At 39.5% G+C, this 16,460-nt stretch overlaps 1 protein-coding gene across 9 annotated transcripts in view; it reads left to right on the forward strand.

The window, feature by feature from the left end:
• The window catches only part of ZFAND4 (zinc finger AN1-type containing 4), a 61,380-nt gene that overhangs the window by 2,211 nt on the left and 42,709 nt on the right, over positions 1-16,460 (forward strand). For 8 of the 9 annotated variants that reach the window (XR_008911952.1, XR_459910.3, XR_459912.3 and 5 more), the window contains exon 2: positions 6,815-7,115. The exons of the other annotated variant lie outside the window; for it this stretch is intronic. Coding sequence is in view for 5 of the 8 variants with exons in the window: in XM_007478063.3 (XP_007478125.1) it covers positions 6,854-7,115 (262 nt within the window). In the remaining 3 variants the exon portion in view is untranslated. The remainder of the gene's footprint in view (positions 1-6,814; positions 7,116-16,460) is intronic. 9 annotated transcript variants of the gene reach the window in all.

Genomic DNA, 16,460 nt, shown 5'->3' on the forward strand with positions numbered 1-16,460 from the left:
TTGTTTCATAAAGCTTTAGACTGAATCCTAGGGATTGATGGTTATTGTTCAGCTATTTCTGTGCTGAGTTTATAAAGGATACAATAATGATAGCTCATATTTAGAAAGCACTCACAACCTTTCTGTGAGGTAGGATAGGACAGTCATGTTCCGTGGCATGGTGGATGGAATCCTAGAACTGCAAGCAAGCAGGCCCTAGTTCAATTCCAGGCTTGGAAGCTAGTGTGGCCATCAACAAATCACCTGACTGCTCATTTTGCCCATCTGGAAGACGTAACTATTAATAACTGTAAGAGCTACCTCACAAGGTTGTTGGGAGCTCTAGGCTACAGATTTTAAAATGTTACATGTTATCTGTTATAATTGTTACTCCCTTCATTTTACAAACAAGGTCTCTGAAGCTCCAGGCTTGTGACTTGTACATTGCTCCAAAGCTAATGGATGTCAGAGCCAGGCTTTGAACCCACCACTCTCCTGATTCCAACTTTAGTAGTCCCAGGAAGATTCCAAGTCAGATACTTATCACCTGTATAACCTTGTGCAAACCCTGTTTGCCTCAGTTTCCTCATCTATAAAATGCATCTGAGAAGAAAATAACAAAACAACTCTAGTATCTCTGCCAAGAAAACCCCATGTGGAGTCAAGAAGAGTCAAACACAACTGAAAAAACTGAATCCAACAGTGCTCGTGAATTAGTTAAGTGTAGGTAAAGCTTCTGTATGTGAAAGGATATTCTGTAATGCAAGTTTGTTGTAAGTGCCCAAAAAGTGGTACAGACAAAGTCTAAAAGAATTTCGTGTCGAGAGGAAATTCTTGGCTAACTTGAACAGGGAAATTTTCACTGACTTGTGAGCCTTGTTGGATAGGTGGAATTTTTACAACCAGTGAAGATCCTGCAGGGCCTTTTAGACAGTGATGATTTAGGATGGGGTTGTGTTCCAGTTTATGCTTTGGAACGTTGAATATTTTTTTCCATAGAGTGTTACAAATGGTAGCCAAACCCATTTACCTAGTACTATAGGTCCCAGCTCCCATTCTTCCATGGGAGAATATGTTTCAACTTGGGACGTGTTTTCTCTCATCCTGGGGTGGGAATTATGGTCTCTGTTGGAGCCATCTGCTGCTTGGCTCTCACAGAAACTCTGCCCTTTTGTATAGTTTTGACAAATTTATCATAATCAAATGTTCATATTTGAACTTTTGATGTACAAGTCTCAAATATTCAAGTTCTAGCAATAGAGGCAATTGGATGATTTGGGATTATAGTCAGCTTTGGGATTAGTTAGGTCCCTGGCTTCTCCCTCCCCCTTTCAAAGCTTTATGTTTGGCTTAGCCTGTTACAGTCATCTTTACCCCAAGTGGGTATGATCTGTCTCTCTAAATTTGCTAGGAAAAATATCAAGGTAATCGTTAGTTTATTGCTACTTCACACTCTCTAAGACTGGAGGAGGACTGCTTGTTATACTAATCAGGAGATAGTCTTGACCTCCACCAGCGTCTCCTGTTAAACATTCTTTTCATAGCTCTCTCAAAGCCATGAAGATAGGCAGTTGGAGCCAAGTTGTTGCCAGGCATCACAGATAGCTCAGGGGACTTGATGTCAGGTCACCTCAGGGATCAGGTCACCAGTTAATCATTAAAGGAGGAAGCCAGCAGTTAGCTTCATCGACATCTTTCTGTAAGAAGTTTGGGGTTTGGCCTTTAAGTTAAAGTCTTGGTAAAGAAATTTGTTTTTACTTTCTTTAAGCAGCTTTTAATTGCTAAACCTTGCTTGATTACCTGGTCCAGAGTAAACTGGTTATATACAGATAGACTTTCTATGTAAATCCAGCCAGCTACTTTTTTCAGAATTTCCTATCCAGCCCCCAAGCTTCCCCAACAATTACTTCTGTCAGAAGACACAAAGGACAAACAACAAACCTGAGTTCATTTATTTTGGCATTATCCAAAGTCTGCTTCAGCATGGCATCCCCCTGGTGCCATGAAGACTGCAGACCTCTCCCTCACCCCCAGAAGGCTGGTTTTTCTCAGCTATCTTCCTCAGACCTTTGTGACCGTGCCCCCTTCCCTCACCACTTTCCTCCTCTTCCTCATGAATCCATCTCTGGAATTGTGCTTGAGCATTGAGCCCAGACACTTACAGTTCCTTCAATACTTCTCTTGCCCCTGCTTCAGCTCTTCCCTGCCCCATCCCATCTTGCATTTGGTATTTTCACCACTTTGAGTGCCCACTGGGTGTGCGTAGCATTAAGAAGTGAGAGAAACAAGCCCTACTCCCAGAGAGCTTCAAGCCTTCTAGAGTTAATAAAATACTGCATCAATAACTGAAGTCCTTATTAGAGCTCCCCAGGGTTAGAAGAAGGTACTGCAGCAGAGACACAAACTTCAGGCCTAACAAGCAGGGAAGGCTTTGTGAAGACACAGCTTTTGAGTTCACCTTGAAAGCTGGATTGGTTTACACCAAGCAGAGGTGAGAGGAGAAGGAATTAGATACAAAAAGGAATGTGGGCAAAAACATGGAAGTAAGGGGGTGACTGAGTGTCTCAGTGGATTGAGAGGCCTATAAACAGGAGGTTCCAGGTTCCAATTTGGTTTCAGATACTTCTTAGCTTTGTGACCCTGAAGAAGGCACTTAACCCCCATTGCTTAACCCTTACTACTCTTCTGCCTTGGAATCAATATACAGTCTTGATTCTAAAACAGAAGGTATAGGTTAAAAAAAAAAACAGGGAACACAAAAGTTTGTATAATGTTTGCAAAGAGGCAGTAAGTGGATGGCAGGGTAAAGTGCTCAACTTGGAGTCAAGAAGACCAGAATTAAATCTACAGCCACTTGCTAGCTGTGTGACCCTGAGCAAGTCACTTAACCGTAACCCTGTTTGCCTCAAAAAATTTTAATTTAAAAAATTTGTTTTTAACAATACAGTATAGTATAAAGAGAAAGTATAAGAAGCATGATATGCCTCTCACTGGAATACTTGCTTAGGAAAGACATAGAAAAAGTATACTAACGGCTCTGAGTAATAAATATGTTTATATTGAATCAGTCTGAAGTAGATGTCTAGGAATACTAAGAAGGATTAAAGAAGCAAGTTTCATCATGATGATTGATGGCAGGACATCTCTGAAGACTCCATTATTTTGCTTTTATGAAGGGTTATCATCCCCCTCCTTCCCATTTGATTGTCTAGAAATCTGGGTTTTATGTCCTTTGATAGCATCAAGAAAAGGACCAAGCTCCAACCAGAATCAAAAATAAATGAAACCAGGCCCAGCAAAACTTTACAGGATTATACTATGAGTCTCAGTCCAGGATCCAGCAGAACACAGTCCACAAAGTGGCCCTGTTTTCCTTGCTAAGTTATGATCCTTAAAAACACAAAATACTTCTATAATGATCCTATGTCTACTTAACTAATTAGCACATTCTGAAAAGAAACAAACATTGATTTCAGAATCACTTGTGAAAATTTGAATCATTGGGTACAGTCATCCTAAAAACACACTTTTGCCAGAGTTAAAAGTTCACCACATGGTAGAAAAAACCCTAGTGATTCTGTCAAAATAGAGAGGAGTTCCACAATGTTATTCCATTTGTCAGGAATATTGAGTATATATAGTAAGGAGTCGAAGTGAAAACACTGTAGTAGAGTGGGGCCACATTGGAGGGGCCTGAAGAATGGTATTAATAGAACAATTCATTCAGAAAATAAATATGGCATTATATAGAGGATAGAACTGAACAGACAGAGAGATTGGTTAAGAATTATTGGCAATGATCCAAATGAGAATTAATAGACTCTTGGAGTAACTTCCAGCTGGGCACTTCCCCTCAGGCCCCTTCCTCTCCAATTTTCATTTAGCTGCCAGAATTATCTTCGTAGGACACATTCCCCTAGTCACAAAATTTCAATGGCTCCCCATTGCCTGTGAGATAAGAACTTGGCTTGGATCTAATCTACCATTTCAGCTTTTTTTTCTTTTAATCCCTTTTATTGTACATCTCAACCAAATTAGACTACTTCCTTTTTATTCTTTTGTCTTCTTCAGTTTATTCCCACAGAATATTCCACACACCTAGAACTCACTCCTGATATATTTGCCTTTTGAAATCCTTCATTTCCTTAAAGCAGTCAGCCTTCTTTCCTCCCAGCCTCATATCTACCGAGTCATTCACAACCTCCACAGGCAACTTTCCCTCCCTTTCTCTGAAAACTGATCAAATCATCCTTACTGTTTTTTTAAAGAGTGTATTAATGGGCTACTCTTCCACTCACCATCTTTGTGACTGTGCAGACCATTACTTTGTCTCTCCTTTCACTACTCCCCCAAATATATCTCCCATTAGATTGTAAGCTTCTTGAAGGCAGGGACTATCCCATTTTTGCATTTGTACAATGTGCTTGACACATAATAAGTGTTTAATGCTTATTCATTAAAGGAGTTAAGTGATGCAGAAGATAAGAGTGCTGAGTCTGGAGTCAGGAAGGCCAGAGTTCAAATGAAACCTCAGATTTCTTATCTATGTAACCCTGGGCAAGTCATTTAACCCCTGGCTCCCTAGTTTCTTCCGACTGTAAAATGGGGATGTCATGGCCCTTATCTCCCAAGGTTGTTGTGAAGATTAAATGAGATAATATTTGTAAAGTCCTTAGCAGAGTGCCAAAAATAGACAAATAAATACTGAATCTTGTTTCCTTATAGTCCTTCCTTCAATGTGTACATCAGTATTCTCTTGTAAACTCTTTGAGAGTAGATGCTGTTGTTTTTTATCTTTGTTTCTCTGGTGTCTACCTTGGTTCCTTACATATATATAATAGGCCTTCAATAAATTGTTTAGAACTGAATAGAGAACAAACAAGAATTTCGACAGAGAGGAGGAGGAAAGGGATTTCAGATGTAGTCAAAGACTTGGCTACCTGTGAGAGTTGCAAGAGAGAGCTGGCAGTGATAAAATCACAAAATATTCAAGTTGGCCATCCAGTTCAGGATTCAACATCCTTCTTCAGCATATCCAACAAGAGATTGCCTTGATTTTACTCTTAGGTGTTGTTCCAGGAGTCCATTGTCTTGAGGTGGGCTTTCCGACTTTAGACTCCTTTGCTGGAGATTTCCTGAAATCAAACTTTATATTGTTTTTCCTTCAAAACATCACTCAGTGCTCCTTCTGAGACCAGACTGAATAACCCAAATTTCCTACATGTCAGCCCTGCAGATGTTTGAAGAGAGGAGTTGGCTATGTTCCCCATCAAGCCTTCTTTTTTCCAGCTTAAACATGCCCCATTTCTTTCTGGATCCTCCCTTCCTTCCCAAGATGTAGTCTGGAATAGAACAGTGTGACTGACTGAAGGCTGACTGGAGAGAGTGTTATTGGCATTCACAGAATTTGGGAAGCAAGAGGGAGAGCAAGTTTTTGGGGAAATGTTGAATTTGAATGTTCTTTCAGTAATATGGCCAAAGCTGCTCTGGAAGCTGTTGTCTCTGCTTGGCATTAGAGATTCTCCATTACCTCTTTTCTGAGTTTTTTTGTCAGTGGCTTTGAACCTCTCAGTTCTTGACCTACATAAGTAATTGCTCCTTTATTATCTCTTGGGTTGAGGCCCCCCTATCAAGTCTCAGTACTGTAGTACAGCCAAGGTTCTCTGCTAGGACCATAGCTCTTCTTCCTCTATATCCATTTCATTTGTGACTTCAACTATTCTGGAGTTTTGTAGAAATTATAGATCTCTTAGGTGGCACATTACTTACTGTGGTCATTCTATCTAGAATGAAATATTCTGCCCTACAGGCTAGGTTCAAAGCAATATAGGGAGTCTTTGACCCCTGCTCTTCCCTTGCCCAATTCCCTAGGAAAGAGGATTATGGGATTTAGAGCTGGGACATAACTTTAGAGATCACTTAATCCAACCCTCCCACTTAACAGATATAGAAATTGGCTCAGCAAGATTAGGACCTGCCTGCCAAAGGTCACGCATGTCTAGACTCCAAAACTAGCACTTCCTACTCCATCCTATTTCCTTTTCCTTAATATTGCTTGGATTTTATAGAATTCAACTTAAAAAGCATTTATTAAGCAGCCTACTTTTTGTAAGGGATGGCAAAAATGAAAGATTATTCCTGACCTCAGAGTTTCTCAGAAATCAGTGGATCAGGATCAAAATAGAGCCACATGAAATCTTGGATGCAGTCAAGCCTATTCTCTCATTTTACAGATGAAGAAACTGAATCTGTAAAGAAGAAGGAAGGAACTTGGCAAAGTTTACAGAGGCAGTGTTTGGGTTGTTTTTTTTGACATTGAAACTCAGTGTTCTCTCCCTCACATCTTGCTAGTTCCAGCATCCTCCTTTGCCCCCCAAATCCTAGTCATGGCCTGACATGCCTAGACTTTGAGAACCTGGTTGGCTTCCTTAAACTCCAGCCCCACCAGTTTTGGAGAGAAGAGCATTATCTGATTTGTGAACCCTCAGCTTATAGATTCCTTGAGCACATAAATAACCTGTTACCCCTATGTGACTCTCCCCCCTTCTCACTGCTGCTATGGCAGCCCTGTCCTCTCTGCTTCCAGGTCTCTTGCCCATTCTTTCAGCCTCTCCATAGTTCTTTCTCTGCTTCCAGTCCACAGAATCCAGAGGAACTTGGGGTCCTGTTCTTGTATTCATTCTGGAAACCAGGCTAATCATCATTTCTTCAGGAAGTGGTACAGCTAGTGGGTTTGGGGATGTCCAGAAAGTGAAGTGTGGGCCAGAGGCTCGGCAGTGCTCTCAGGAGGGGCATGGCTTGAGATAGGACTGATACCGTTATTCTTATGTTTTAGGTGCAGAACTCAAAACATGACCAACAAGATATATAGCCAATGTTCAGAGCTAATTTGGCTAGAACTGGAATACAATTGTCTACAGCATATCCACAAGGAATCGGAAAAGTCAATCTAATGGCTAACAAGAAAGAACCTCCGTTCTTTAATGAAGATAACGTGGGACCATTTTACTACAAACTTCCTTTCTACGAGACTATGGAGCTCTTCATTGAGACACTGACGGGGACGTGCTTTGAGTTGAGGGTTTCACCTTTTGAAACTGTCATCTCTGTGAAAGCTAAAATTCAAAGATTAGAAGGTAGTCGTATTCTTAATTCTTACTACTAAGTGTGATGGAAATTCAATTTATGCTCTTAGTGTAGGCTATTGCAATTGAAGTGGAGTGATGGCTGGATAAGGAGGCAAACCTGGCCTGGGGTTTAATCTGTGAAGGAAGATTCTAGAGGGGAGGCTTTTTCCACCACTGAGGATCAGCAGATTTCTGTGACTTGGAGTCTAATAGCTACCTGGGACCCCAAGGGGTTATGTGCCTTGTCCAGGATCATAGCCAGCATGAGCCCAGGGATTCTGTACTCCAAGGCCGTTATGTCTGTTCTCTCATTTTGCTTTTCATCTTTAAAATGACCCCAAAATAAGTAATTTATTTCCTCATCTCATTACTCTACAATAAATAGCTTGTTCATGATTTTTTTAAAAATCACTTCTATGACACCCAGTTAAGTTGTTGGGTTATTTTAAATGAAGATAGAATTATAGCTGAGAAAAGTTGTGGCTTTTTGAAACATTTTGCCAAAATTCTAGGGCCATATTATTTATAACTGCTGACTCTTACATTTTATGGTTGGGAACAGTCATTAGACCCTGACTTTTTTTTTTTTACAGTTTTTAGCTTTTATATATACTTTCTAAGATCCCATCACATTTCTCTTGACTCTATATGCTTCTGAAAAGGACATAAGAATCCTTGTTTTTCTCATCAGATTAGGGGGGTCAGCTTCATCAGTGACCTCCTTGCTCACTCCTTAGATATGTGTATAGTTGTCTCTGGCTCCAGAGCTGAAGGGGTAATAATCTCCCTCCTTCTCTGCCAGAGGTCAGGGACTCCTTGGAGAAGGTTTTCAATGACTTTTCCTCTGATACCTTAGCAGAGAGAGGTGGAATGAATCTGGGCTTCCTCTAGACCTGTAGTGGCAAACCTATAGCACTCAGAACCCTCTCTGTGGGCACATGCACTGTCACCCTTACCCCAATACAGAGTTTGCCAGAGTTTGTTACTAGCAAGCTATCTGGGCCAGGCTTCTCCCCTCCCCCTCTCCACATGTGTCTGAGGGCATTTCTCACTTCAACTTCCCCTCTACCCAGCAGCCAGTGGGCGCACTTCCTCTTTCTCCTGTCTGGGGTAAAGCAGGGGCTCACATGTGTCATGAGAGTTGCAGTTTGGGCACTTGGTGTCTTAAAAAGTTCATCATCACTGCTCTAGGCAATAGAATCTGATTTTGACAGTTGCAAAATGAGAACCTTTTGTTTCTTTAACTATCAGGATCTGAAGGCATAGTTCTGTAAGAATCCTGTTCTGTTTTTAGGTTCCTGTGATATCTTTTGTCATATCTCTGTGTCCCCTCTTCTTCATTTACAGAAATAGTTTAGTCCTTTCCACCTCTTTTTAGATGATTGCTATAAGCTTCTAATTGCACTTCCTGCTTCATGTCTCTTCCCAGTCCATCCCATTAATGCTTCTTTCCTTCTATCTTTCATTTTTCTCCTTCCTTCCTTATTTCTATCCTCTTTTTTTATGTCCTTCCTTCTTTCTCCCTTTCCTTCCATCCATTCTTTACCATCTGCTAAAATTATTTTTCTGAAGCTTAGATCTAACCATGATCACTTCCCTATTCAGTAAACTCCATGGTTCCCTAGTATCCCTAGGATCAACCAAAAGTCCTGCATATTTAGCACTTAAAGCTCTTCATAACCATCCTCCCTTTCCAGTCTCCTTAAACTAGACTCCTCTCTTAAACTCTCCAATCTCAGCCTGCTTCTGTCCCTCACATGCAGTGCCTAGTTTCCCATCTCCCTGCCTTTCCATTGATTGTCCCCCTTTGGTTGGAATACTCTTCTTTTTCTCTTCTACCACTTAGTTTTCCTGGCTTTCCTTTTAAGGCTCACCTCTAATCCCACTCTTTGCAGGGGACAGTCAGGCAGTATATTGGATAGAAAATTGGTCCTGAAACCTGAAAAATCTAGTTCAGATCCTGCTTTATGAGCTGTGTGACTTTGGACTAAATCAGTTAATCTCCATTTGCCTCAGGTTCCTTAACTATAAAATAGGAATTAAAATTTTAAAAACCTATCTCCCCCAGCGGCTGTTGTGAGGATCAAATGAATTGATATTTGTAAAGCACGTGGCACAGTGCCTGGCACGTAGTAGTGTTATATAAATGTCAACTATTGTTATTCCTATTAAATGAGAGTGGCAGGCACATAGTAGGCACTTAGTTAGATGCTTGTTTCCTTCTTTCCTTCCCCAGTCCCCAGCTGCTATTGCTTTCCCCTCTTGAGATTATCTTCCATCTTCTCTGTATCCTCTACATAATCTAGTCATTAATACAATGTGAACCCCTTGGGGACAAAGGATTCTTTTGTCTTTCTCTGTATTATCTGTACTTAGTACAGTGCCTGGCACATAATGGATATTTAATGATCCTTGTTGACTTTCTAACTTGCCCCTCAAAATCTCTTTCATAAGCCAGTTTACAGGATAAATTACATGTAAATAATCAGACAATTGCCTATGTCATTTCAATGGACTTTGCAAATGTGAAACCGAGGTTTGGTTGAGTACACAGAAATGCCACATCACAGACTTTTAAAGCAACTGACAGATCCAGTAATTGGACCCTTCTTCGTTGTTTAGGCATTTTATCTAATGGTGTAACATCTCCAACTCATTTTGAACAAGACACTTATCCTAACTCAGCTACCCTGTTCCTTACTCTATTGTTCACAGTGACCTTGTACCTGCTCACTGCCTCCATTCATCATTCCACCACCTCCACTCCACAGCATTGGCCTGGTCAGAGAGTAATAGAAATTATGTTGGGGCCATCTTTAGTGTGGGTATGAGTATTAATGGGGAAGATGTAGCCAGAAAGAGAAGGGTTAGCAGGTATTTCACACTCATTCCTGCCTCAGAATCAATGAGGGACTTCTCTTACCTCAAAGTTCCTGGGGCTCTTGATAAGAATAACACTGGCATGAATAGTTCTCAGCTAAGATAGTTTTGGTTGAGTTGGGAGAAGACGACTGGTCAGACCCTCTGAGTGGCAAGTTACATTCTTACTTCTTGTCTAATCCAACCAGTCCCCTGAATCCTACATTCTTGGACCCTAAAACTTTTAGCTATGCTTCTTATCAGCTCTCTTCTTGGATCTTTTTATAACAACTAGTTTTGACCCTTATCCCAGCCCTGATTTCGTTGCCCCCAGTATGGTCCTTTTCTAGCTAATCTAATAAACCAGTTTTGGGCCCTATATATACCTGAACTCATTTCTTAGAGTAGGAAGAGTTCATATTGAACCATGGACCCTGATCTCCTGTGGTATTTATTGTTTTATCTGGTCTCCATGGGTTTGGAATAGATGACCTTGAGGCCCCTTCCTACTCTATCATCCTACAAACTATTTATTGCTGATAAATTCCTTTATAATTAGGATAAAGATTCTGTCTTTATTTTCTGAAAATCAGTCTATAGCTGTGGAAGCTATTATGGAACTCCAACTGAGATTCATATTTTTAAAAGTATCAAATGACTTAATTTTTATAACTTATCTAAAATTGTGAGATCTTTTGATTTCACGTATGAGAGTTTTAGTGTATGCAAGTATACTTCTCTGGGTTGATTCTGTATAGCTGTAAGTGGGACTCTATTTCTACTAAAGATTTTCTGGAAATGTAATTGATGTATTCTGTTGTCTTCATGGATGAAGATTTTAAATCGCTTATGATGAGAAAGAAAGTGGGGCACAGTGTGACAAGGAAATCACTTTAAAAGACTGATATATATTAATTTAAGGTCACCAAGGAATTCAGCTATGTAATTCCTAAATGAAAACTCAAGTCAGCAGTCAACCTTTTATAAAGTTTAATTACAAATAGGATGAAGAAAGGTATTAGAGAGAGAGAGAGGGAGAGAGAAAGGGGAGAGAAGGGAATAGGGCTTAAATACCCCTTCTGTTTAGGCTGGGCCAAAAGGCCCAAGCCCTTTGATAGGTGGGGCAAAGAAAAGAGATCAGTCCCTATTACTCACGTGACCAAAATGGAGAAACAGTCTCAGGGGCCTCCACCTCCAGCTTCCTTCAGAGCAAGCTTCTCAGAGCACCTCTCCAACCACTCAGAGCCAAAACTCTCCAACCCACCCCCCTCTTAGTCCTCAGACCCCGCTATCTTTAAGGAAACCATCCAAGTTCCCTCCCCTCAGTTCTCACATCTACCAATCACTGTCCATGTCTTCCCTTTGCCAATGGTGGCTCTAGCTTAACCCAGGACCGCCCAGAGGTCTGTGGCTTTGCACATGTCTGTTGAAGGTCATATTCTCAAATAATTAAATCTTGATCCTTTGCTACAGCCCTTCCTAAATCCTGTTACCCTAAGTAGGGTAGAGATTGGAATAATTAAATTTTGATCTATGCTGCAGCCCTTCCTAAATCCTGTTAGGACTGAGTAGGGTGGAGATTGTAATTTCCAAGACCTGGTTCTGTCATTCCAAGTATCTCTATTGTATCAATTCTAAAATCAATCATGACTCAAAGAAATTCCTGTTCTACACTTAAGCATAGGTCAAAGCCCTTTCCATTGTTCAGCAAAAGGTTTCTGTCCTAAAGTAATCTTAAGAAGGGAAGAGAAGGAACCTCCCATGCCAATGGGGTTCACATTCCAATAGACTATCAGTAAGAAATTTTTCAAGTATGAAATTTCCCAATGGTGAAATTTCCAACATTTATAAGTCTAAGAAATTTTAAGGTTTACAATAGGCAGAAGATGTTGGAATATAAGTGTTTAGGTTTTATTTTAAAATTACAAAATCAAGCCCTCTTAACGTCAAGCATATATTCTGTTACTGGATACACTCAATTTGTATGTGATGCAGTCATGGGTCACCTATAATGTGGCAGGTAACTGGATGGAAAGGAAGGAGGGAGTTCCACAGGGCAAAGTGCCCTTCTTCATTCACTTTTAGCTTATTATGTTCCTAGTGAAATAGATTCTGTTACGAAGATTCAGCTAAATTTCATAAGACAGAAAAAATAGCAGACAGCTTCCTTGTTGTTTGTTCCTCAAACAAGTCTCCATCTGTGAGCTCTAGGCACTTTCTCTAACTGTTCCTCATATCTAGAATGTGTCTTCCCTTCCTCCATCTCTGCCTTCTGGCTTCCTTTAAGCCTCAGCTAAAATTTACCTTCTATAGACATCTTTTCTGATCTCTCTTAATACTAGTACTTTTTTCTCTGTTGATTTGTGTCCAATTTATCCTGTCTATAGCTTGTTTATTGTTTCCCCCATTGAAGTGTGATCTCTTTGAGGACAGGAACTTTGCATCCCCAGCACTTTGCACAGTACAAGATACTTATCAGCTAACTGACTAAAAAATACTAATAATACGAGCTTAAGCAACCAGCAAAAAAAGGTAGAGCTGACATTCTATTCCTAGTACAATTATGTAAAAAACAATGATCTAATCAGAGCAAAGAAGTCAGAACTATCAGGAAGAATGATTGAGATACGGATTTGCATCCAATATATCTAATAATAAATAAATCTCACCATCAACATATTGATATAAGATATTAATAATGTGAAACTCTCATACTTATCAAGGCATTTAAAAACCAAGCTTTTGTTGCCAACAATGATATGAATTTCATGTTCACATACTTTAACAACTTTGAAGCAGAATGCTTTTACCAACTACTTTAAAAATCATCCAAGGGGGGCAGCTGGGTAGCTTCATGGATTGAGAGCCAGGCCCAGAGATGGGAGGTCCTAGGTTCCAATCTGGCCTCAGACACTTCATAGCAGTATGACCCTGGGCAAGTCACTTAACCCCCATTACCTAACCCTTACCACTCTTCTGCCTTGGAACCAATACCCAGTATTGATTCCAAGAGAGGAAGGTAAGGGATTTAAAAAAATCATCCAAAAAGTTCCAAGAAATTTTGAACCTGTTTATTAAAAAACATAAAAATGTATTGCTGCACAACTAGTTTTCAAGAAAAATAGGTTGTCATAAAGCAACATGGAAATTTACTAATCCTCTTTCAACAAAAAACCTTTGCATAATCTGTGGACAGTATTAAAAATGATTATTATGATTTAGTAAATAAATGTAGCCAGCAATGCAGTTCTCACATTTGGAGCTATTGTCCTTTGTTCTTTGTATTATCTTTTTTAATGTGGTAGCCATTAAAATCAAGAATTAAAATGGAGAGAGCTTAGACCCTTACATTTAAATTGCTGTTTCTCAAAGTGTTCAACCAAGATTTTAAAAAATAATCAAGCCTATCAAATTGCATTGCTGTCACTAAAATACCATTTAGTAATAGTTTAATAATTTTAATGAAAACAAAAAGGTTTTTTGTACTTTACCATTAGTAAACAAAATGAGAAATGCTTTTTTGAAACTTATTTCCTCTTTATCCCAGTCTTTTAAAATTTTTATGTATTTTATAATTAATATGTTAGTGTTTTATAATTAATATGTTGATGTGTTATAAATATAGTATGTAAATTGAGGCACAGACTGTATGGAGCCTAATTCTCTTCCCTTAAAGGGGAGTTACACCCTGGACCACTGTAAGCATAGACTTGGCCTGAGACCTCTGTCTCCTTTTCTCTGAAGAGATATCAAATACCTATAACATTAAAACAGTCTTTATTAAGCAAGGACATATAATGTGCATGGGAACAAATTGGTTTAGTACCAAAAAGGTCAAGTGTAGCTGGCCGGCACCTATTTTTATATTTCTTAGTGAAAGGAGGCAGGAACAGGCTGATTCAGGGAGTTATCTGGTGATATGGATGAGAGTGTTCTCCAGGTGCAAGGGGGAAGAAAGATATCTCTGGTACATATTTTTAGCACAAGACAGCAAGATGAGTATGAAGAGACTCAGTCTGACGATTTCAACAATATAATGACCTACTGAGTCTTAAGGCTAGATATGTACCATAGCTGAGACTCAATAAACTAAATCAGAGATAGAGTCTAGAACCACAGATAACAAATATGGGACTACACAAAGCACTTTGGTTCTCAAAGAGAGACTATGAGAGCTGGCTGGTGGGATGATCCAACCAGGCTGTAATTGTCTAAGACAATCAGTTTCTTCAAATCACACTGAGTTCCCAGATAGTCAGTCTTACACCTTCTCATTGTTTATCAACATACCCACATTGTTTATCTACTTTAGCAAATCAAGAAGGTTATCCAGATAATTTGCACAAGAATGTTGCATAATTAATGAATAAATGTACACATATTGAATTGCTCTGGAATTTTTTACTGTTAGAAGATTTTGATCAAAAATGTTTGGAGGTTGTAGTAGATGGAAGAACCAGCTAAAATTCAGCTAAATAAGCAGTAAGCATGTAGTTTGTGTAAGGCACCATAGTAACCTCTGGAAAAACAAAACAGCCCCATCCTCAACTATCTTAGAATTTGTTGGAAAGATAATAGATGCATGAAAAGGGAAGTACAAAATATTTGCAGAATAATGTACTGGAGGAAGGTATTAGCAACTACGATGGATGATCAGCATAGGCTTCTAGTGGGAAGTAAGTGGTACATGAGCTGTACTAAGACACTAGGGCCACTACAAGGCAGAGGCAAGGAGAACATGTGTTCTAGGCCTGAGGGACAGGTGTATTCGAAGCCCAGAGCTGGGAACAGTAAAGACCATTCTGGCTGTAATCTAGAGCTCACAAAGGGGTGATATATGCAGAAAATCTGGAGAGTCTGGAACAAGTCTATGAAGGACTTTAAAAACTAAAGTGAGACATTTGTATCATATCCTAAAATAGGGAGTGACACCAGATAGCAATTGGGTAATTGTGTGGATGGATTGGAGAAGAGAAAAACTAGATGCAGAGAAAATGAATTAGGAAGCTATGGAAATCGTTTAGGCTAGAGATAATGGGATGGTCTGAGGTTGATGGTGGCAGTGTAAGTGGAAATAGAATTAATAAGACTTGGGAACTAATTGGATGTGAAGGAAACAAAAAAAAATCTCCATTTTTCTTATATTTGTAACTCTTTCCATGGTTTTGCACTTAAAAATGGCTGAACTTATTTCATTTATAAAACATGAAGATTATACTTGTTCTACCCTTCCAGAATAAGATATTTTTGAGTAAGAAGGATTTTCATATGCCATTGAGGTTTTTTGTTTTTGTTTTTATTTTTTTAAACTCTTACCTTGTGCCTTAAAATGAATATTTGTTACCCATTCCAGGGCAGAGGAACAGTAAAGGCTAAGTGATTGGAGTTAAGTGACTTGTCCAAGATCACAAAGCTAGGAAGTGTCTGAGGCCAGATTTAAACCCAAGACATCCTTTCTCCAGGCCTAGCTCTTTATCCACTGAGCTACCTACCTGCCCCTGCCATTGAGTTTTAACTCATTGTGAAAAGTAATTCTTACTAGAACTTAACTAAGTCACTAACATTCGTTCAAGACCTCCAAGGAAAGAGAAACTCCTATGCCCAGAGGTGCCCCATTTCAAGACCTGGTTCAAATATATGCTGGCTATGTGGCAATGAGCAGATCACTCAGTGACCTGGGCAGCTGGGTTTTAAGTATCATATAAGTGCAGAAGTCAGTGATCTGCTTTGCGACTTCGTGACACCAAAGAAATATCATAGAAAATCTGGAGAGGCAAAAAATATATATATATATATTAAAAATACACATTTATTCCAGTTCAACAAATCAGGTAATAGATGGATAATTAATAATGCCTTGTATCCATTGTGTCTCTTTCCCCAATAATTAAATTTGTAAATGAGATCAAGAGTCTTGTCCAAAGAACTAACAACTTGAACAATCTCCATATCAACAAACTTTGTGATTTTTAGGGAAGGATAGCCATGACTGTGTTGATGGAAAAGGGGTTTTCAGGAATGCCTTTTATCTTGCTTGGTTGTCAGGGAAGAGGTCAATTGTTTGGGCAGTTGCAGTTGCCATACCTAAGGAACTGGCATCACTTTACCCATGGTTCACCTTGGCCCATGTGGCTTTACCCATGATTCACCTTCTTTACTCAGTGAAAACTTGGAAACAAATGGGATGCTCATGGCATTTTAAACATCCTGGAGCAAATCTCCCTCAAATTTTAGCTGCTGAGGATGTTCCAAGGAGGGAAAGTTCCTGGCTCACTGTGCCAATGCCAATTGGCCAGTTGCAGAATTCTAGTCTGCATCCTTCTAGCAGCCTGTAGACTTAAGTATAGCAATCTGTCTGCATGGAAGCCCACATCATAAGTAATTAGAAAGGAGTTTTTCTTTGCTAATAAACTGATTTTAATTCTTCATAATTGTTGAGGTTAGGGTTAGAAACACAATGGAACTTTATCGCTAACAGGATTTAATTCAGCAAAC

Source organism: Monodelphis domestica, chromosome 1, assembly GCF_027887165.1.
Source record: "Monodelphis domestica isolate mMonDom1 chromosome 1, mMonDom1.pri, whole genome shotgun sequence".
Classification (NCBI taxonomy): Eukaryota; Metazoa; Chordata; class Mammalia; order Didelphimorphia; family Didelphidae; genus Monodelphis; species Monodelphis domestica.